The sequence below is a fragment of the Tenrec ecaudatus genome, chromosome 5, assembly GCF_050624435.1.
Source record: "Tenrec ecaudatus isolate mTenEca1 chromosome 5, mTenEca1.hap1, whole genome shotgun sequence".
Taxonomy (NCBI): domain Eukaryota; kingdom Metazoa; phylum Chordata; class Mammalia; order Afrosoricida; family Tenrecidae; genus Tenrec; species Tenrec ecaudatus.
The window spans coordinates 181,778,364-181,802,215 of NC_134534.1; the positions used below are offsets into that span (position 1 = coordinate 181,778,364).

The 23,852-nt window shown below is 43.6% G+C and overlaps 1 protein-coding gene across 8 annotated transcripts in view; it reads right to left on the reverse strand.

Moving 5' to 3' along the window:
- Nucleotides 1-22,978, reverse strand: part of ANKRD26 (ankyrin repeat domain containing 26) — a 78,741-nt gene extending 55,763 nt beyond the window's left edge. For 7 of the 8 annotated variants that reach the window (XM_075550382.1, XM_075550381.1, XM_075550377.1 and 4 more), the window contains exons 1-12: nt 22,604-22,978; nt 18,065-18,179; nt 17,084-17,254; nt 13,680-13,786; nt 11,641-11,711; nt 8,871-8,921; nt 7,483-7,516; nt 4,255-4,327; nt 2,280-2,340; nt 1,917-2,191; nt 526-655; nt 220-281 (exon numbers count right to left, since the gene is read on the reverse strand). In XM_075550382.1, coding sequence (XP_075406497.1) covers nt 220-281; nt 526-655; nt 1,917-2,191; nt 2,280-2,340; nt 4,255-4,327; nt 7,483-7,516; nt 8,871-8,921; nt 11,641-11,711; nt 13,680-13,786; nt 17,084-17,254; nt 18,065-18,179; nt 22,604-22,875 — 1,422 coding nt within the window. In that variant the 5' untranslated portion in view covers nt 22,876-22,978. The remainder of the gene's footprint in view (nt 1-219; nt 282-525; nt 656-1,916; nt 2,192-2,279; nt 2,341-4,254; nt 4,328-7,482; nt 7,517-8,870; nt 8,922-11,640; nt 11,712-13,679; nt 13,787-17,083; nt 17,255-18,064; nt 18,180-22,603) is intronic. The other variant, XM_075550379.1, reaches the window with a different exon arrangement.
- Between the last annotated feature and the right edge of the window lie 874 nt (nt 22,979-23,852).

Sequence of the window (23,852 nt, forward strand, 5' to 3'; positions counted from 1 at the left end):
GGCTTCATTAAGTGAGTCCAGGAAATGAGTAGAATTGTGTGTGCAGCAGTATAGTTTAGAATGCACCTAATAAATTACAGGTTGAATAATATTAGGAAATAGCTCCTTGTGGGCATATGCAGAGCTGAAAAATTAAAATGAATTCCCTTTTATTTTTTCCCCTTTTTATTTTTTACCATCACTGTATGCTTACATTAAAAATTTTTTAAAAGATAGTACCTCAGAATCCCACGGTGACTCTGTTTGTTCTTCTTCTCCTAATCCTAATATTGACATCATATCTGTAAAATGTAGTTACAGATACATTAATCAGAGCATCTAATACCGTGAATTAATGGCATTTCAATAAAGTAAAAGGGTTGAAGCAGGTTAGGAAAAAGTAGTAGTTAGTAGAGCTGAGAGAATTATGAAAGGAACTAGCTAAAGGGAAATATTTAAATGACACAGGTATACTTGGATCAGCACACTTGCACTGCCGTACTTTAGCAGCATTTAAGCTTAGAAAAATTTTTAGTTGTAACTTACGGGTTGAATTATCTTCTTGCTCTCCACTGATAGAAGTCACGAAGCCATTATCCGTTTGCTCTCGTCCAGGAACCGTAACCACAGCAATACTACTGTTCTTTTGTCTGGTTTCTGACTTTGTTTCCTCTTCCTACAATTAGAGAAAAGAAAGTCAGTTTAGAAAGCAACGCATTCATTCATTCGCGCTCTCATTCAATCTACCAATAAGCCAACAAACCCGACAACAGAAATAAGAAACTTGTTTTGCCCTATACACCAGTAGTACGGGTGCCCAAGCCTCTCCCCAAAGTGGATGCTGACTCACAGCAAAGCCTACAGGACGGAACAGACTGCTCTCCGGGTTTCCAAGGCTGTGAACCTGTAAGAGCAGACGTGCCCGACCTTTCGCCTGAGACGTGCCTGGTGAGATTAAATGGCTATCCTTTTGGTCAGCAACCCAATGCTTAGCCTCCTGAACCGCAGGGGGCACTCTCTGATAAGGGAAAGGCAAGAACCCCAGTCACGGTCATCAAGTTGGTTCTAAGTCACAGTCACCCGACAGGGCGGGTAGAACTGCCCCTATGTGTTGTGAGATTGCAACTCTCTGTGGGATAGGAACGCCCCACCTTTCTCCAAAATCGGGGTGAAGACACATTTTAACAGACGAAATACAGGGAAGTACCCTTATTTTTCTGCAGTGTCTTTGGTGCAGAGTAATGCCTCTGCTCAAAAGCTGTCAGGGACACTTCCTTTCACGGGAAGGGGAAAGCTTGCTCTTACAGCTGTTTTCCAATTTGACCCCCTTTCTTTAGTATCGATCCTGCCTCGACCGTGCTCTTCTTCCACGCCTCAGCCCTGTGCTCAGGCCACGTCCTTCACACCATGCACAAGCCCCATCTGGTACACTTCCCAGGTAGAACTCTTGATTCCTGCCTACCCTTACCACACCATCACTCACTCATTTTACAAATTACAGCTAAAGATCTGCTCTCATAAAACCCACTGCTTATTTTGTGCTTCTATACCAATCTCACCTCGATTCTGCTAATTTATTCAAATATCTTATTCCATTTTCCTTATTCTCTTTTTCATCTTACTCTCCTGGAATGAATTTTCCCCTGGAATTTCTCGTCCACTTTACATCCCTCGAGGCATGTGTGAGGAACTTGTTCCCTGCTGTTGCTTTCCTTCCATAGGGCATACCAAAGAACTGCTTCGTCTCATCAACTTTTTCTAAATCTCAGTCCTTTTTGGTCCCTATATATTTCTACTAGTTTTATATTATTATCTAAAGGAATTCCACTTTGATCTAAAGTGCTTTCTACTCTTAAGCTGATGGACAACCAACAGGATGGGGGCCAAGACATGGAGAAGCAGAGGAGAAGGGCAAAACTGAACAACCGCCATTTTACCTTTGTGACACCTGAAGCTGTTAACTTAAAAGGAGCATCAGACGATGGAGCGGCCGCCCAGGGACTCTCCTTGACCTTAACTGGTCCCTCAGGAAGCGCTTCAGACACACCTTCACCTCCACAATCAGAATTCTCATCCGTAACGGGAGGAGAATGCTCAGTGCCTTTCATGTTTCTCTCAGGAAGAGGTTTCGGTCCACCTTCACTGTCACTGTTAGAATGATTCTCCTCACCGTTCCTCCCGCTTAATGGTCTCAGGAAGGGAGTCCCATCTGCTACAAAGCAAAGGAAAAGAAGACGTGAAATAACTGTGATCTCAAATCTGAGAATAACACCCAAAGGGCCGATCTTCAAATGGCTTACTCTGGTTCCTCAATTGCTGAGACAGCTGAAGCAACTTCACTAAGTTGGGCTTTGGGGAAACCTAAGAGGGGGGAAAGTTTAATAACAAGGATTACAATAGGTAAAATGTTCATCCCATTCACCATTATATCTGATAGAACACAAAGAGCCTAAGATTTGGAGTCATTCAGATAAAGACTGCCACTGACAACCTACGTCTTCTCAAGGGGTGTGACTGGGAACCCCCAAAGTGTTGCTCCCCTTGCTTCTGGTTTCTTACAGAAGCACCGTGGTATCCATTACATCCTTCTCTTCATCAAAACAAGATAGAATAAAAATTTGCCATGGGGAGGTATTATTTTTAGATACTAGCAACCGAAAATTTAATTGTTATATTTTTAAATGTGTGTAGTTTCATGTTTGCATGGTTTTATCTGGTCATAAAAATGATCTCCTGTGAAGGAAGTGTGCGAGTTGAATTCCTACTGGCGTCTTATTTAGAGGAACTGGAAACACTGTAAATTCCCTGTTTCTCAAAAAGCTGAGGATGAATGGCTGCGTCAATGCAGCCCCTCACAAGGGCAGGGGAATAAACTTTTTATGAATGAGAATGAGAGCTCCCAGAAACACATGTGGACACGGCAGCTAAACGGAAAGATGCAGACAAAGAAGCTGGAAAGAGACAGGAAGAGAAAAGAAATCCTTAAATGCTTCTCTGAGAGGAAAACTAGGTGAGGGGTAAATAGTTTTTTTTAAGGTGGAAGGAGGAAAAATATAAGGAGTAAAAAAAAGATACGCCCAGTATAAATTCAGGGGAAAAAAAGAAAAATAGCACAATAACCAAAAAACAAACAACTACTTTGTAAATAATCAACTATTTGAGGAGGCAATTAGTGAGACTAAATAACATCTTTTTTGCATATAGACGCAGTTTATTTTTGCACATCCCAGCCATCTAGTTTGTCATCTAGCAGGCCTGCTTCCTTCCTTAGGATTGATGGTGTGTCTCTGCCCTGCGCCGGGGCCCTGTGTTTGTCCCTTTTCTCATCGGTGCTCTTCGCGGCGCTGGGAGGTGTATGCAGGGCTTTCCTCCAGCCTGCGCTCATTTTCACAGAGGGTGAGGGATGGGCCCCTATCATGCTTCTGCAGGTAAAGATCCAGTTTGCCAGCAGTGATGGAACTCTCTTTCCCATGTAAGGTTTTTTTTGGCCTTTGTCAAAAATCAATCGTCTACAGCTGGATGGTTTTTAACCCTTGGTTTTTTCAGCTCGCAAATCTTTTCCTGCAGTTTTAACAAAGGTAAAAGGCTGAGGTAGTTAGTTTATTGTGCCATCCTGGCCAATAAACACATGTGGGGTTAACTGAAGGGGGTGGAGGGATAAATGGCTCGGTGAGCCTCGCCTTTCTAGTTCTCGGGTCTCTTGCTCTCTGATGGTTGGACCAGGGTGCAGCTGCCTTAGCCAGTTCCCTGCTTTATCTGGCAAGGCTCACTTCCTGCAAGACATCCCTGAGGAGAAGCCAAATGGACCTACCCTGATGTAGCCCTGGAGGTTGGAGCAGCCGTGTGGAGACCTGCCAGCGCTGAGATATTTACACATTCACTGACTCGACTTTCCACCTGCAGTCAGCATCATTGTGTCTGTTTTGTGAGATGGAGGACTTTGTGGATTGGTGTTGGACATATGGGTTAATGTTGGACTTGTAGGCTTGGGCAGCACTGAGTTAGGATGTTTGCTTGATGCGCACTTAACCTTTATATAAAACTCTCTTATACATGAGTTTCTATGGATTTGTTTCTCTAAGTACCCAGACTGACACAAAGGCAAATTAAAAAAATAAACTTCAAGAGTCACAATAAAGTTCAGTTAGTCATGTTTTATCAAAATATTTTAACAGCTATTTATTACAAATATAAAATGGACCATTGCTAAATGGTAGACTATTGCTAATTTTTAAGAGTAAAGACACAAAGCTACATTTCTGAAAAGCCCTTTACCTTGGGTTCCAAACCAAAGATGTCGTCATCTGAGGAAGGCCAAGAATCATCAGGGCCAGAATTTTTGGAAAGGCTTTGGAAGAAAAATATACAGCAAAAGTGAGTTCATTTCTTTGAAAACAAAAAAACTAGCAAAATGTTGGCTATTTACCATATTTTTACCAATAATATGAGCATCTTACATTTTTGCCAGCTAACCATCCTCTTCGCCACCCACATATTTTCAAAAGCACCCTATACTAACTTTTTAAATATACTGTTGTAATAAGAGGTTACAGATTATACTGTTATAAAAAATTTAGCATGATACATTTCTGAAAATACTGGACGGGTATAAGAAGGTGACCAAAAAATGTGTGGACATGCATAAAAATATGGGTATACACTAAGTGCCATTTTCCCTAAAATGTTAGACTTTCTTTGAAAAGGCAGTGTGATCTATTGCTGACTTCAATTCTCCCAACCTGGGAGACAGTCTATGCAGACTGACTCTTAAACACCTTAATCAAGAGAGACTGCCACTCAGAGCCTGAGAAGGATTTGTTTTTGCCCAAAGTCCTGGGGACGAGCTGAAAATTACAACCAATCGCTGACTGAATGTTTCCTTTCTAAATTTGAGCAAAACTGATGGATGAAAACAAGGTGGAAAGAAAGACACACTGTCCCTCGTCCATTGTCTTTCCTTGATTCAATGCCAAAGGTGCACCGACCAAACCAGAATGGTAACCTTGCTTCTGCAACATGGAACCAAAAGCCAACCCACAGCCATCAAGCTGTTTCCAAGGCTGCAGTGGTATGGGCGTAGAGGGTTCCGTCTTTCCCGTCCTGAGGAGCTGCGGATGGGTCTGAATCACCGCCCTTTCGGTTGACAGCCTCGTCCTCTACCCGCTCCCGCAGGGCTCCTTCAGCAGGAAGCTACTTATAAGGAGGCCACGTCACTGCTCCCGGTCCTGCCCTTTACCCTGACACAGTACAGGAAGGCCCCAAGATATTTGAAATGCATGAAGATAAACTGTGTGAAAGTCAGAGACAGATTACATGCGATTATTCAAAATACTGTTCCCAGGAAGGCTAATACAGTGAAAAAGTACAAAATCTAATATCTTTTCCTGCACAGGTCTTGCCTTATTCTGGACTACATAACCTGACAGTTCCCTGGCCACTGAACATCTATTTTCCTAAACACTGTTGAGATAGCTTCCTGCCTGTGGGTTCCATTCTGGTATCCCTCTTCTGCAGGGTTCGGTGGAGTCTGCAGTCCTTGTAGGTTCCGACTACGGAGGAACAAAGGTGGGCTCAAATGATTCAGTCAGAGCTCTCGATTTCCTTGCTGCTGAGAAAACTGCTAAATGGAGTCTCAATCACTCATCCCCAACATAAGCATGTTGCCAAAGACAAAATGAAGTTCTGTGACTAAGTTCCCAGCCAAACTTACCCTCGACCCCTTTGCTATGGAGACATGGGAAGGACAGCAGCAAGTGGGAAAAGAAGTAAAGTTCCAAGGATGCCTGCCCTGGAGCACACATCTATGTAACCCAGCAAGCTCCAGTATCCTAGAGTGACATCCTAGACAGCCATGTCATCCTCCAGACTTGGGGTGGTAGTAGGTAGTAGCACATACATGTCTGCTATATAGATATCACATTCTTACCAGCTGCCCAGAGGCTCATTATGTTAACATCTTTCAATAGAAATCTTGAAGCTTGTTAGACCCTTTGATTAAAAGGAAACAAACAAAACATCCAGCAACCTACTCAGGACTCCCTTAAATTCCCCTAATTTAAAATGCCTTTCTAGGTAACTTCCCACACCTTGTAGCCTTCCTCAAAACTGTCACAAACACAATCGATAATTCTGATATCATTTCTAAAACGCTCATTCCTATCCAGGCCAGTGCTGTCACTCCAAACTCACCCTCCCCTGCCAACTCCCCTCTTACCTTCTTCCACTGTGTCCACTAGACCTACTTCCCCATCATTCTGTTATTAAAACACTCACCTACAGAATGATAGAGTGAAAAGCACTGGGATTAGTGCTAGCCTCACTGAATATGATTCAGGTAAGTCACTGTTATGCTGCGTTTCAGGTTCTCCATCTAAACAACCACTTGGCAAAATGCCAAATAGAAGCTGAAAATACTAGGTGGTGTCTTGATAAATTAATCTTTAAATGCACTACCGGAGTCCTGGTGGCTTAGTGGGCTTCTCCTTGGGCTGCTAACCTCAAGGTCAGAGATTCAAAACCACCAGACTCGCCAAAGGAGAAAGATGAGGCCACCTCCACTGGTAGAGCTTCCCAGTTATGGAAATCCCCAGGGCCAGTCCCAGTCATCCTGTAAGGTCACTGGGAGTAGAACTGACTCCAGGGCAGTGAGAACCCACTGGCACGGACTCAGTAAGTCTGCATCGGGTTACCGGGGCCATATCCTGGACAGGAGCAGACAGCCTCATTCTTCTCCTGGAGAGTGGCTGTGGGGTTGAGGTTAGCAGCCCACTGAGTCAGCAACCCAATGCATAAACACACGCCACCACCAGGGCAGGGTGCCTGACTCTCCATGACTCCCTGACACCTTGAAATGCGAGGTCCTTATCATTTTATCTAGAGAAATGGAGGAATAATACTTAGCCGGCAGAAATTTTAAAAATATAAAAGGAGAGAAGCACCAAAAAATGTATAGACCAGTCACAAATGAATAAAAAAATATTCTAGGGAACATTTCAAATGTCACGCAAAACTAGGCGAGAATACAGATCTGGACTGGAAGTACAGCAAGAACACCCCTAGAATGGTGAGGGGCAGCCTTCAGCTCACCCACTTTGTTTCCAGGGGCGAACAGTTCCTGGAGCAGGGCATGGTGCTGATGAGGCAGTGTCGCGGAAGATGAGGGAGACCCTCGGAGAGGTGCGCTGACACAGCGGCTGCAACAATGGGCTCAGGGACCAGCTAGTATTTTTCTGTTATATACAGGGCCCCTACCAACTGAACAACACCGAACAACAACAGCACAGCTACTTTACAGAGCTGTCGGGGTTACTGTCTGATGTAACAAATGTAGGCACATTTTAGGGCTTTAAAAAGGTCATGGAAAGTGGAATGAAAGGGTTTAGCAGTTTTTCCATGAACTCTGAAGCGTCCTTGAATTACGGTATCTAGCCCAGAGTACAACACTCAATAAACGTTAGCTTCTCTTCTCTGCAGCCCTCTTTTATAAGATCTGGAAAATCTTACCTGGTTGAAGGCTCCTCTTCAGATATCTCTTCCCCTGTTAAAGAAAATGGTCAAATTACATTTCAAACCAGTAGTAGAACAACATAGGGTAGTAAAAGTATAAGATGCTGACGCTTAGTTATAGGATCACACCTGGAGACTATACTTCATTGAATTAAATAATAATTGTACTATTGGTAGTCAACTGATAGATTAAGACATTTCCCTCTCCTCTGTACTATCATTTTATTTATATAAGAAATGGAGACTATGATTTATCAAAATTTGATAACCTATAACTGCTGTTTACAATTAGTAAAACCTAATGAGCCTAATCTTAGCAGTTTTCAGACCTATAGAAAATAATATCATTAGTAGAATCAGCATCTTGAACAGTCATTGCCAAACTTAAATAGCATGCTTGTTTCTGGATTTCTACCACAAGGAGTTTGAAGAGAGCAATTAATTTTGTTGTGGCATAACACAATTTCTTCCGCTCTTGAGTCACTTTAGGATGAAGCACCCCATTATCAGGAAGAGGAGCCTTCTATTACCATGGAAGACAGCAAGGTTTAGTCATTGTGAAGACTGAAGATAAAGAGCAAAGTAATAGCCTATGGGTATTATTCCCCAAATTAAACTATATGAAAATATATAAAGCAAAAAATGTTAATTCGGTGCTCAGGAAATATAGAAATGATTGAATACTTTATTTTTATCTATATAGATACATTCAGTATACAGCTGGGCTACAAGTCAGGCTATATTATATAATTTGCTAGTGAGAATTTTAAGAATCAACACTTAGGTCTGTCTCAGCTATCATTGCTGTGCACAAAGGAGTTTGCACAGCAGGTCTGGGAGTGCAATTCTTGGAAAGGCCAATCACCAGGTTGGTCATTGGTTGGTAGCTGAAGAGGGCTCCATCATTCCCAAAATTATAAGAGCCGTTCACTGTGCCCAAGATATGCTGCACACCTGCTTTCCCTGTGGGAGTCTGGAATTTTGTGCATCCAAAGCACAGGGTGCCCACAAGCCCAGTCCCCAGTAAAAACCTAGAGTCTCTAACTACACCCTACTACCGACAAGATTTCACCTGGTCTTTCATCCATCATTGGATGCTGGCAAAACAAACTCCATGAGGAGAGGAATCTCAGGAGCTTGTGCCTGGTTTTCCTCTGGACTTCACCCACATGCCTTTCCCTGGACTTTTTGTTTTGTATTCTTTTCTTGTGGTAAATCACATCCACAAATACAACTGTATTCTGTGCCCTGTGTGTCCTACAAGTGAATCACTGAACCCGGGGGTTATTTGAGAGCCTCTGACACAATTACACTCAATGACATTTTCATTATTTGGTTGGATGTGTTACACGTGAATACAATCAGAATGTGTTAGCGCAAAATACCTTTTGTGCTCTGTGTCTTCGGTAAGAATAGATTTGGGGATGGCTTTGGTCCTGAAGTCATTAAGGAATAAATAATACAATAATGTTAAAAATAATGTAAGCCAAGCAACAACCCTATTTTTTAATTGTTTTATTAGGGGCTCATACAACTCATCACAATCCATACATACATCCATTGTGTAAATCACATCTGTACATTCATTGCCCTCATCATTCTCAAAACATCCACTCTCCACCCAAGCCCCTGGCATCAGCTCCTAATTTTCCCCCTCCCTCCCCATTCTTTCCTCCCTCATGAGCCTGTGATAATTTATAAATTATTATTTTGTCATATCTTGCACTGTCTAATGTCTCCCTTCACCCACTTTTCTGTTGTCTGTCCCCCAGGAAGGAGGTCCCACGTAGATTCTTGTAATTGTTTCCCTCTTTCCAACTCACCCTCCCTCTACCACTCACACCACTTGTCCTGAAAGGATCATCTGCCCTGGATTCCCTGTGTTTCCAGTTCCTATCTGTACCAGTGTACATCCTCTGGTCTAGCCAGATTTGAAGGTAGAATTGGGATCATGATAGTAGGTGGGGAGGAAGCATTTAGGAACTAGAGGAGAGTTGTATTTTTCATCGGCAACAACCCTATTTTAACTAACATGGAAAATAATGAATCTTGTTAATTGAGAAAAGAGTCTACAGTATAAATGCGCTTATAAAGAAAATGAAATAATCACGTAATTTTATCCAACTTAATAGAGCTTAATTCCTTTTTATAACAGTTTTGTGACAATCAGGTAGCTGGAAAGATATATAATTGTGGAAAGACATGTTCATCATAGAATATAATAATGTACTTCTGGCTACAGAGTTCCTTTTCTAAATATTTTCTTTATTTTTCCTAAAACTAAAGTCAAGAGTTTACCTATAAAAGGCAGCGAGGGGCAGACCAAGTCAAAATATGGATGAAAACACACCAATATTATTTTCTAAATGAGCAGACCTTCAGTAAAACACGTGGGAGGGATGAAATGTGCAGAAAAACACTGAGGATTTTTCAGGGAATAAACTGTTCATCCAAACTTTACTGATTTCATAGGAATGGGTGAAAACTTCATAAAAGACTGATCATAGTCCAAGTTTTGGCGGTGAAGGAGTTATGGATTTCATAACTGCAAATATCTTATCTTCTTGGCTCGACTTGGTTTCCCACAGTCTATCTTTTATATGAGGGGCAAAAAAACCCTAAAATCCATATACCAACTCCAGTCTCCTTTTAGTTACATAAATAATTTTTATTTTATTTGAAGACAACCATGCCTAGTATCTTCTACATTTTCACACGTTAGCGGGAAAGCTGAGTAGATGTGATAGAGACCAGAAATTCATGCAAACTCTAAAACTTATTATCTGGTCCATGACAGGAAAGCTTTGCTGATTCCTGCTGAATCCCACAAACAGAGGGCTATAATCTTATCTTGTTACCGACACCTCAAAACACTTCCTTGAATCCCTGCAGCAACAGTGCGGGCTCCCTGTCCAATGGCCACCCCTTAATCTTCTGTCTTGCTGCAGAACCACGAGTCTTTTTAGATAAGTTTCACCCCAAAGGGAGTGGTATCCACTACCTCTACAGAGAGACTGGTATTCTACGACAATCACAGTAAGCATATTTCCTTGGCCAGTGCCTGGTGTAGGAATGAGCACGTGACGCACCCCCATCGGTACAATGTGAGCGGATGCCTGAGGCAAGTTTCTGAGTTTACTCCCGTTTAAAGGAAAGATGGGGAAATGGAGCACCCCGCACCCCGCCTTTGGATACTGTCACGTGAGAATGTGCAGCTTGGAGCTGATTAGGAGGAGGCACAACCAAAACACAACAGCAACACAAGCCAAAGAGGGAAAACGCCTGGATCTGAATCACAGCCCCAAGCCACTCAAACAACCCCAGTTCCCCTCCTGCTGTGGTGGCTGCTCCTTAGGCCATCTGCTCTTTGCAGGTGAGGCATTCTAACCAATAAGCTTCCCACGGCCTACAGGATGGGGCAGTCTTCCATGAGCTTGCCTTGGCCATGGATTCTCTGTGTTCCCAAGCACTCCCAAATCACACTTTTCGTACTAGCTAAAGTGATGTGCTCCTGCACCTGAATCGTGCATAAGTCAAGAAAAGTACACGCAAGCATCTCAGCCTTTGCATTTGTTCCTTTCCACCAAACACGCACCCTTCTTAGATGTTCCTCTGTGCCAGCACTGTCCTTTTGCCTCTCTATCTCACACACGTGAATTCAGACAGCTGCTAAACTTAAATTCTACCCACTTTTTAAAGGCTCCTATTGCTAAATGTGTGTCTGCCACGTAGTGAAGACTAAATATAACCCATAGATTATTATGGTTATAAACCCCTGGATGGAATCTGGCTCTCAGTGAGCAATGAGTAAAGTAGAATAAAAAATAAAAATGACATTAATAGCAAATAGTAACTGAAAGGCAGGACTCTAATATTTGTGTTCTACACTAGGCTAATAGTTAATACGTGAAATACACTTCATAGCTATTTGTGAAGTGGCCACGAAGCTATCACATAGGGTCTCAGAGGTCATAATTAAATAAACATATTTCTTTTGAAACAACAGTTTCAGAATATAAGGTGCCTACAATTGAATTTTTAAATAGTTCTATATTCTAGACTATTAAATGTGAAAATGAGTACTGCATTTCCACACTAATTTTTTAAAGACTTTTTTATGACAAGCACCAAGAGTAACATGATTCTCAGTTTTACCTTGTTTTCCATTTTGATCAGGATATTTATGCTTCAATTCTTCTTTGTACTTATCCATTTTTTCAAGATAGCTATGTATTACAAAATGAGAGTTATTACTATTTGAATTTTGATATGAAGATATTTACCAAGTGTATTAAATAATCTTAGTGTTATTTCATGTATTAGTACTAACTCAAAACCCTACCCCACATATTTCAAGTTGTACCACATTTTTCACGTAAAGCACCCACGCAATGCACACATATATAACACACGGAGCACACACAGGAAACTAATGTGGAAGCGGGTGTGTTGTTTGGAAAAGCTGTGTAATATTTGCATAAAAACATGGTAAGCTCTATCAACTTTTTATTAGGTTTTACTTTAAAAAAACGAACTAAACTAAAATATATGACCCTGGATTGATGGCAGTACAGTTCAGCGAATTACCTGGGCTTAGCCTGACATAATGGAAAGTCCCTGAAAGCTGGAGCAGTTCAAGCCCCGTAACAAAGAGCAGTGGACAAATACCTTCTCTAGTTGTTCTCAGATATGTCGCTATTCTGAGGTTCAACATGCTGTTCTACGAAACACAGCGCTCTGACACCCTCTCACATGCTGTTGGTAGGAGACCCAGTGAGGAATGCTGAAAACGAAACTGCTCATAGAAACGGTGAACAGAGTAATTTGTTGTTGAGCTGCACTGCTGAAAATCGAGGTTCCAGCGAAACTCGTGTGTTGATGCGTGGTTTTCCACAGGCTCTATATTGAAATGTTGCATTTTTTGGAAAACACTATTAAGTATAATGTTGGTTCTTATTAGTTCTATTCTTTGTTTTGTAATTTCAGACATCTCAGCAACGATGTGACTCATAAATAAATTTATTTAGCGTATGGACATATTAACTCAGTAATTAGGTAATATGATTCCCCACTACTATTACTTCAAGGGCAGAAAATTAACAGAGGATAAGACTTACCTTGAACTACTATTTTCTGCATTACTCACAATAACTTCTAAACTACCAGATACGTATTAAAATGATGCTTAATTGCCAAGTTCATGTTCAGTTGACTTGGCAGATGGAATCCTATTTTTATATTGGACACCAATAAATCGTGACTGTAACTTAGCTCTTACAAACCCAAGGAAGACAACTAGATTCACAGAATTTGATGGGATGGCCTGCCTCCTGAGTCACAATTTTAAATTACGCCTCTCTGGAAACCAGAGGTAGAGATACAAGGCTCCTGGGAGATTGACCACTTGAGGGGCCAGGCTGAATTATGAAACTGAAGGCAAGGTGGCCCCACTAATCTGGGGGCAAGACAAGGATGCAGCTTGGTCTACAGATCTGGCAACAACGAGGAAAGGAAACGCTGAAATTCTCCTATAACTGTATTTTCCCTGCTTTGCAGCTTAGAATGCTTCCTACTAACAACTGCTAGCAAGAAAGCATCCCGGGCCCCACAGGTCATTCATTCTGAAGGTCTGGGAGAGGACCTCGGCGCGGCACCCTCCGGGGTTGAGCACAGGGACAGGGGAGTTTGCTCACTGCGTGTGGCCAAAGCTACCAGGATGCTGGTGCGTTGGGGATAGTGACTGACTAGATAAGCGTATGTGAACTAAGAATAAATAACTAAAGAGGGCAACGTTGACATCTAATACTACGAGAGACCTAGATCAGGAAGGCATACTGGAGAGCAGAGGCCGGTTTCATTAGCAATGCCACAACACGAACAGAAACAAGAGAGCGAGTAAAATGCCCCCCCCCCCACCAGCCCTGTGTGCTGTGTGATAACCCTCCGTCAACTCCAGGGGGTCTTGAAAAATGTAATGGGAGGGCGTAGGAGATCGAATTTACTGTGAGCCAGACATTTTAGGAAGCAAGAAATTCATCAGGAAAATGCGTTTCTACCTGAATGGTGTTTTATGTTGACATTTTCTCTATATATAAATAATTACAAACTAATCATCGTCTTATAATTTCCTCTTTCTGAGTTGATGGGTGTCAGCCCCTAGAACACTAAGATGGAAAGAGAAAGAACTACTGAACCTTTCTGCCTTAGCCACTGCACGCACATCGGCTTTGTTCTCCATTAGAAAGGCCACCATTTCCTCCTTGTTTTCATTTACGGCAAGTGACAGCGGTGTGAGGTCATCCTGTAAAGTAGCAAAACAACTTATAACTTACAAAATTATTTATCTCTCATCTCAATTGAAAACCTTAAAGAAGGAGCTACAAGGGCGTCAAAATTAGTGTTACGTAGGTTCCAATTTAGAGGCGCACAAGTATTTTCGAAGCATCTTTAAACGCGTCTCTGCAACCAGTGTTGGCTGCAGACAAGTTCTCTGCGCCTTTTGTCGTGGTTCTTGGGGAAAACGGCTGGAGGGGTTTTCCCACCACACCCTTTCCCTGGTCTCCCTCCAAGGGTTGGTTCCATGCAGCCAGGAGGGTTAACGTTTCCTGGGTACACGCAAAGTTGTGTAGTGTCATACTTACCACAGCCTGGCCTGGGACTGGTATACAAACTGCAAGGCTAGGTCAATGAGTTATACAAATGAAATGACTATAGCCTATTATGCAAAGGAAGCTTCTGTTGCCTACACTGCAAGGTTTAATTTGATGCCCCGCCCCACCCCACAGGGGCAGCCATGTCTTAAACTTGACAAGTGGTGGTTATAAATGTGCAGCCAACCCTACAAAAGTTTTGGAGGCAGAATAAGAAAGAGAGGCAGAAAAAGGAGAAGATGTAGAAGGAAAGAAGCGGTAAGGAATTTTCCTACAAGAGTTTAACAAAGGCTGTAACACTGAAGGTGGCAACAGGCACCAGTGGGGCCTGGCAGCAGAGCCAGAGGCAGGGTTGGTCTCTTTTGAAGGGGCAAAAGGACCTTGTCCTCAGGGGCCAACAGAACCTGTCTTGCCAGGGAAGAAGGCCTGCCTGGCCAAGAAGAGCAGTGCTGTCCTGTCTGAAAGAGGCAGATTTTGCCTACATGCTTCCTGATCCCAATCCCAAGTTGTAGCTATTGATCCCGGGCTCGAGTTGCGTGTACCCTATTATTTCCTTAGTCAGAAGGCACTTAGCCAGGAGCATGACCTGTGGGTTCTATGTGGCCATTGCAATAGATGACTCCAATCCAGAAGAGTCAGCTGGTGTCAGAACTGGTACACATGAGGAAGACTGGCCTGACCACCATCTCATGGGATCCGCCTCAGCTGATCCTGATCCGCTATGACGTTAGACATATTCCGACACCAGTGCTGACACGGGGGAACAGAGTGAGCCTGCTGTCCACCAGTGCTGGAAACACGACAGGCTTTGAAAGCTGTCCTGTTTAACTTCGGTTGCAGGAAAATTGAAATTTAACATTCCCCTTCCCCCACCACCCAAACCCCTGCTAGCAGCAAAATTCCCTTTAAACTTAGGAAGGTTCTAATTCAGCAAGTTTGAATGCAAAAAAAAAAAAATCATATGGGCAAGGAAAGCCTTCTAAGATAAGGAGCAGAGACTAAGACCTTGAGGGAGTGACAGGGAGTGAAGCAGGCATCCCAAGTCCCACTGCTGTCGCCCTCTGCCCACTGAGACAAACCTGTGAAACATTCCCTCAACTTGTCAAATAGGTACAGCCTGCATTTCACTGAGTTTCTGAAGCAATCGTGGGAGGTTTCAACCCTGCTGCTTCCTTCTGACAAGTGTTTACAGACACAAACGTAGAATTTCTCGAATCCATCTGCTCTCTGTATTTGGCTAAAAGACCTTGTCAGCCAGCACTCCTCTCACTCCCATCTAGATTGTTCAACATTCCCTGCCATGGGCTCGATTCCAAGTCAATATGGCACCATCTCAAACAACTGAGATCAGAACATGGAATCTTGCTGGACAGAAGTCAAATGGGCCAGAAAGCTCAAGCTGGAACTTGGTTTCCTTTATAAGCCCCTTCTAATCAGGATATTCCGGGTTTAAGACCAGAGGCTAGGCTCTCACCTAAGTGGCAGTTTCTGCCAGACCAAGGGATGGGAAGTTAGTTCCTGCTCTCCCCGCTTGCTACTCAATCAGCACTGCTCGCTGCCGGGCCAGATGCCTCCGGTCCTCCCCAAAGTGACTTCTCAGCAAGTTTACAACTCACTTGCTCTTGCCCAACCTAAGGACTACCTTGCCTAAGCCTATAAAACAGAGGAAAAGAAAACAAACACCCAAAATACTTTTTGGTATTTTCCCTCACTTATAACATTCCAATAGTGACTGTATATTTCTGATTGTAATCTCCTTTTTATTTTTCTTCTTCTGCTTTAAGCTTTGGCTACTGAAAATAATCACTTTTAGATGAATTTTGCATCTTTAACTAAAACGAGAACCCACAAGCTATAGTAATTGTAAAACGTTTGTGTTTTACTGTTTAAATAAGCATCTTTCCAAAATAAAGTGTTGTCCTGTGTTGCTTTAAACTGATTGCAAACAAAAACAACACTTGAGTAGCAGTGACATGGACTGAACTGCGTTTTCGAAAAAGTGGCTAACTTGTGTGGACTAGGCCTCTCGGTGGCTTGGCAGTTTGCAGCGCTGTAATCACCCCTTGGCATGACCAGCAAGTCAGCAGCTGTAAGGAGAAGATACCCCGGTTCAAGGTCAGGGGAGTTTCCTTGGGGTTCGGCCTGCACCACCTTTTAATTTACAAGATTGAAAATGAGGAAGAAGCGAGCAAAGGAGAGACTTGGTGACTATCAACAGAAAAGAGTCGGGAGCAGCCTTGGGTCCTCCAGACGCAGGGGTCCTGCACTGAGAACACAGCAACGAAGGATGGCACATCACCTGGGACTCTCCCAGAAAGCTGTGCACACAGATGCCGAGAGCAAACAGACTTTCTACGGAAACTGTACGGCCAGAGAGAGAGACAGCCTTTCTGTAGAGTTGGTGGCCTGAATCTGAACTCTCAGCTGGTCAGACTAGCGCTGCTAACCACAGATCTGTGGGCAGTTCAAGCCCCCCAGCTGCTCCACAGGAGAAAGAGGAGACTGTAGCTCCCACTAAGATGTAGAGCCTTGAGGCGGAGCCCTGAATGGGTGGCCATTCATCAAAAGGGACTCAATGGTAGTGGGTTAAGCAGTAAAGGAGGCGGTTTCTGCTTGCTAAAGCCATCCACTGACAGCTTCTGTTATGGCAGCAAAAGATAACTAAGATAGGCAGATTGCGATATTTGGGAAGAAAAAGTTTTACCTTGAACAACTAAATTCCGTGTTTCCCACGAGAATTAGCCACAAATATATAAACGGCAGCTGCATCCTCAAATGTTTATTTTAGAAGCATCCCTTAAAGTGGTATCTTCAGCAATTAAGTTTTTTCAAAATATTTGCATTAAGAGAAGGTGCAAATTTACAAATATGTACAATTGACCCTACTTCCATCAGTATTTTAAAAAATCATTTCAAATATTTTATTAAAACAGTTGTCTCATCGGTACCTTGTTTCTCGCTTCAATATCGGCACCATGAAAGAGCAGCTTTTCTGCTACTGAAACGTCACCAAAGGCAGCATGGTGGAGCGCAGTGTTGCCGTCCAGATCCATCACATTCGGGTCAGCGCCGTTTTCTAACAGAACAGCGGCACACTCCTCTTCCTGGCACTGCACCGCCTGTCAGTAGGATGAGGAAAGTAGAGTGCAAGTTCTAATTAGAAGTAAATTTTCCATGCACTTACTTTGCTAAAGAGAAAACAACAGGATTCACAAGAATGTAGAAACACTGGAATCCTTATGCCTGGCTGGTGGCAACACGAAATGGTGCAGCCGCGGTGGAAAACAATTTAATGGCTCCTCAAAAAGTTAACTATAAATATCCCCGATTAGGCATTTATCCAAAAGACCTGAAAGCACGATTCAAATATGTACTTGTATACCAGTGTTCATTATGGCAGTACTGTTAACAGCTAAAATGTAGAATCAACCCAAGTGACCATCAACAGATAAATGGATAAACACCATACGGTACAGTCAATCAACGAGTACTACTCAAAGACATATCAAAATAAAATTCTAATACACACCACTGAATCAATGAACCTTAAAAACATTTTACTATGTGAAATAAGCTAGACGCTGTCGACAATAATGTATGGTCCCACACTCAAATGAGATTACTGTTTAATGGGCGCAGAATTTCTGTTTGAGAAGATCAAAAGTTTTGTTTAAAAAAAAAGATGGCAACGAGTGCACAACTTTGTGAATATAATTTCACTGAAACACCCTTCAAAGTGGCCAATTTCATGTTTTAGTACACTGTATCTATTTTATATATTTTAGTACACTGTATCTACCAAAATAAACTGTCTATACAAGACACTGCAAAGATTTTATGCTAGTTACATTTAAGTGACAAGGATTAATTTTTACCCTGAGTATTCAAATCCAATTCATTTCACACTGAAGCTGCTGGCGGCGACATACCTTCATCAGCGCGGTCCTGTTGTCACGGTCACAGAGGTTGAGGTGGCATTTTCTCTTTACTAAAACTTTCACGACTCCTACGTGGCCGTTGGCACAGGCCAGATGTAGGGGAGTCCTGTGAAAATAAGAGGACTTCTTAGAAAAAGATCCAGCACACTATAGCAGAATGCACATTTACTCAAGGGATGGTGAACATTAACCAGCATGCTAGTCCTTTACCTTCAAATCAGACTTAATTTTCTTCTAAAGAAAGTTAGATATTTGTGAGCTATAATCGCTTACTACATTAATCAAAGAGAAGTCTATTTACAAAAGGAAAGAAAAAGAATGCTGCTTGGATTCAGTCCAAATTGGGTTTTAAATCCTAATTAACCCTGTCACTTATTCACTCCCTGTCAGCCCTTCTGTTCCTCAATTTCCACATCAATAAAATGAGTCCTAACATAATAACTAACCCACAGAACACCTCGGAGATGTGCACATAAGAATATCTGCAGAGAATTTAAAACAATTCCTAGTACAGGGAAGCTTAATCATTGTGAACATAAATGTTAGGTATCAAGGTAGCAGATGGACATTGGGCTTCTACTCAAGTCTTCCCTCAACGCAAGAACACTTAGTTCTAATGACCTGGCATTCTGTGATGCTCACCTTCCCATCACAATTGCTGAAGACAAAATGGGTGCATAAGCAAATGTGGTGAAGAAAGCTGATGGGGCCTGGCTATTAGATGATATAGTGTCTTTGACTCTTAAAGGCTTGAAGTTAAACAAGTAGACATCTAGCAGGGAAGCAACAACAGCTACATGGACAAAGCACACCAGCCTGTGTGATTACGAGGTGTCAACAGGATCAGGTATCCGTAGACCTAAAACAATCGCAACAATCATATTCATGTGAACGAGGGGGTAGGAGTGGAGACAAAAGCCCATCTGTAGACAATTGCACATTCCCTCACAGAAGGGTCACAAGGAAGGGATGAGCCAGCCTGAAACACTCAACATTCCTCTAATTCTTTAATGCTTTCTCCCCCCACTCTCATGACCCCAGTTCTACCTTACAACTCCTGCTAGACTGGAACATGGACACTGGTCCAGAGAAGAGCTCTGGACACAGGGAATCCAGGGCAGATAAAGCCCTCAGAACAATAATGGGAGTTGCAATACCATGAGGGTTAGGGAAAGGTGGGGGGAGAAGGGGAAGGAGGAACTGATTGCAATCAACTTATGACCAAAAGGATTCTTAAAAATGTCTTATTGAAACAAGGTAGGACACCTTACACGCTGTCATGCCTTACATTAAGTAAAAGATGGTATGTGAAACCTACTGCCATCCTACTTATAGGGTAAGCATTTAAAGTTCTTTTTCTTACTGAGTTAGTTAGTTTATTGTGCCAGCCTGGCTGATAAATACGTGGGGTTAATTGAAGGTCGGCAACATACATGGGTACTTCTGTCACCTTGGATGGTCGCATAGTATTCCACGAATCCAGATGCTCTGCAATCTATTAAACAACGTGTATACGACATTTGTCTAAGGAGCACGGATGGTGTGGTGGTTAAAGTGCTGCACTGCTAACTGCAAGGCCAGAGGTGGGAACTCAGTCACTGCTCCTCCCTCAGCAGTAAGCGGTGGCAGTCTTTCAGACGAGTCAGAAACCACCTGCTGGCAACAGGGTTATCTCCAATTATTTCCTAGACCCACTATAATATGAATGAAATTGATGACACGGGTATATCCATATAGTTTGAAGAACAAACAAACAAAAACAGGCTTGATTTTCTGCATGTGCGATTTGGGTGAAAGTTTAAAGAGCAATTGGTTTTCCATTCCACAGTTGATACACATTGTGCTTCGTGATAATGGTTGCAGTCCCCACAATGGAACAGCACTCTTCCCAATTTCTCCCTGCGTTTGCTATTTCTATTTCCCCTGTGTCTCTTGCAGTGTCAGGTCCCTTCCTGCGCTGTGAGCTTTATCCTTGGGCAAGGGCTGCCCTTTTGATGCGCATGGCTGACTGTTCCAATGAGTGCCTACCTCCCTGGTCTGACTGTTCATCTTGTAGGCCTGTCATCTGGCTGGCAGCTGAGCCACTGGGGCAAGCTCAGTTCCTGGCGTGAAGCACGTCAAAGGGCCCTAGTCTCAGGGGTCCCACAACTCCCTATCAGCCTAGTAAGCGTAAGCCCGGTCTTCACGGTCCTGAGTTGTGTTCTGCATTTTTCATAAAAACGTTAGTAATTGCCCTTCCAGATAGCAAACATGCTATTATTACAAATTAATCATTTACCAATAGTCGAATAGACATGAAAATGGCAAGGTAGAAAAGACAGAACCACTTGAATATAGATGAGGACTTAGAATTTGAAAAGGCCAGGCAAGTTACCAAAGAAGCTGTGTTCCACCAGGACAAGGCACCCGCGCGTTTGAGGATGGCAAGGGCTGTCCTACAAGAAGTTCCTTGGGAGAGCTCTCCCACCCACCCTACTGCCTAGATTTTGTCCCTTCAGACTTCACTGTGTCCCCAGAAGTCAGAAGCTCATTGAAGAGGAACACACTCTGAGTCCCTCAAGGATGCCAAAACTGCCACTTGGATGAGGTGTCGACTGAAGAGGGCAGACCTGTTGGAGGAAGGGTTACAGAGAGATACCCTGCCTTCGGATGTGAGCAGTTAGAGATGGAGCAGACCTCAGACAATCATAGCTTGCCCAAAATCTATTTGCATAGTACGTTTGTGGGCTAAGCCTCCACTGAATCCCCTCTGACCACTGACCAGGGATGTGAACAGTCTTGCTCTTAGAGTGAGCAGCCCCAGGAGGAGTAATCTCCCTTAGAGAACTATCTGGGTGTGTCCTTGATGGAGATCCCTGTAATGGGGATTGTTTAGACATAATCCATGCTCCGACTGCCTCAGAGAAGCCCGTGGCTCCTCTGGCTACCATAATTTACATGTCCCAATCATAGTCCCGATCCCGCTTCAGAAGTCCCACTTGTAACAATGATGTGTCTGATCTGCCACCAACCATGTTTTTGTGACATTTTTCTTTGATGGTCTCCCTTATTCAGAGGACATGTCTCTGTAGTTGTCTTGTCCTGGTCCTGTTTAAGACTTAGTAAATGCTCTCTTTAAAAAGAAAGGAACAATAGCTTCACATTTTAATATTTTTGTTTAATAAGGTTTTCGATGATATAGAAGCAATCATGTTTTATTTACCCTCATATACTAAATCCACAGGAGCCCTGGTGGTATAGTGGTCATAGCCTTTGCTTCTAATCACAAGGTCAGCAGTTCAAAACTACCAGCCAGCACCAAGGGAGAAAGACTGGGCTTTCTATTCCGGTAAAGAGTTACAATCTCAGAAACTCACAGGGGCAGTTCTGCCCTATATCCCATAGCATCACTATGAGTCACATCGACTACATGGCCGTGAGTGAGTGATACTAGATCTGATTGTTATTAACATTCATTAAATCACTTTGAAATTGTCAATGAAGTGTGCTGTGGATGAGAAAGCGGCTACTTTTGTTTTCTGCTCTTAAAGATGGACTGGGTGCTAGATACTGCTCAGTTTCCATGTCCGGGGGCTGAGGAACCTATAAACCAAACTAAACTCACTGCCACTGAGTAGATACCATCTCTTAGTGGCCCTATAGGACAAGGTAAACCTCTCTGTGGGTTTCTGAGACTGGAAGGTTTACAGGAGTGGATATCCCAATATGTCTCCCTTGGAGCAACTGGTGTTTTGAACTGCTCACCTTCCGGATCACAGCACAACAGATAAACACACCTGAGGCACCTCAGGAGGGAAAGCCACGCACCTGTAGGTGCCTGGCACATTCACCCTCACCCTCACCTGGAGAGGTGCCCACTGCTCACAGAACTCACCCCCCTACTCATGGACCTCTTCTCATACCAGAACAAGCAAAAATCTTAGTCATGTTAATTGACAAGTAATCATAGCATAATAGGTCATCAGTATGGTTACAAAACACTTTTAGATGAAATGTTTCTTAGCTTAGAACACTTGTTCCGTAAAAATCAGTCCACGTTGAATGACAGTGAAAATATCGTCAACCACGTGGGAATCTATTTAATTTTTCTCTTTTTTCCTTAATTAGGATTTCGTTCTCAAAAAAGTTATTGATCCAGGTTCACAAATACCAATTGCCACACTATTGTAGCTCAAATATCAGAAAATTTTACAAAATCATTGACCATAAAAGACTAGCTTCCAGAAAAACAACGGCCCTGCTAGCAATGCATGCAGCCGTGATCACGATCCTCAGTGTCGCTTTAATTGTGCCACAACGCCAGATCCAAGGAGAGCGCACCAGGAGCTTCAAAACAGTAAATTATCCTGAGGTTTCAGTCTTTCGGCTATCCTGATACATGTTGCCGGGGCTTACAAAAACGGTTTTGTTGCTATAGACTACGGGGGTCTTTTTTATCAAAACAACGCCCTACAGGCAATCTGGGTGCCCGCGCCGGCCGGTGTCACCCGGGTGGCCCGCACCCTCAGGCGCCGGGGGGTCCTGCGTTACCTGTTCTGTCTGTCTCTCCGATCCAAGTCATTTCTCCGGAGCGTGAGAAGGCGCTGGACCTCCCCCACGTCCCCCGCCCAGGCAGCTTTGTGGATCTCTCCGAGATCTTGCTCCCGGATCTGGTACCGGGGGTCCGGGGCGACCGGTTTAGAGGCATCAAGCGCCAAACCCCGCTGGCCCCGCGGCCGGCTGCCGGCCGAGTTCAAGGGCGCCGCACACTTTCTCCTCTTCAGGCGAAACAACTTGCGCACTGCCGTGGTGACCGGATTCATGGGTGCTTCACCTCGCGGTCGGCCTTTGACGGCCAAGTAAAACCAACAACATAGCGAAGAGTGAGCCCTGCACACACAAAGTGCAGGCAACCAAGGCGCTAACCAGAACTGCGCCTGCGCACTTCACGAGAGCGCCGTCTGCGCACGCGCCGAGCCGCCTGACACGCCCACCGCCGGCCCTGTGGCCCAATGCGCGTGCGCAAGGGCCAACTCTGCCCCCGCCCCTCCCTCAAATCTCAGCCGCGGGAACTGGCCGGCTGCGTTCCAAAGATCCCTGGGATGTGAGTACTCCTGTACTTGCGACGGCAGCACTGGTGTCCGTGGGAAGCCAGCTTTGCACAAGACGGAGCTAGGGTGGCGTGGAACTCCGGGGTCCTGAAGACCTTGTCTCTACATAGTTCCTCTAGCCAACTCTGAACCCCTCCACCGATTTCACATCCCTCTGGCCCCAGCCGATCGCCAGGGAAACTGCGTGTGCCTTCCAACAGCTGACGACTTCGATGACTTCATACATCGTGACTGCAGGTTACCAAGTGCAAATTTGTCAGAAAAAGCCAATGCCGTGTTCCCGCTGCACGCCCCTTCCTACCCCGCCGCCTGTTGACATTTTCTTTACTTTCCCCGCACTCCTCCAGCTGCTTACTTTTATTTTCTCCAATTAAAGCTGCAACCAACCCAAGATTTATTCTGGAGCTTGATGCCACGTTTAAGCACTTAAAAGAATTGTTCATTGTGCCTAACAATCTTCTCACTTAGATTGTTACTTTCCCACAGGCTAAATTCTGAATGTGTCTGTTTCTTGGTTTCCCTGCTGTTCGTGCATTAATACTGTACTGTTTTCCCTGGAGAGGAGCTCTGGTGGGTGGTGTGGTGCTTATGAACTGGGCTACAGTTAGCAACCTCAGCAGTTTAAAACCACCAGTGCAGAGAAAGATGGGGTTTTCCACTTGTGTTACAAATCCTTATTCTTTTCAATA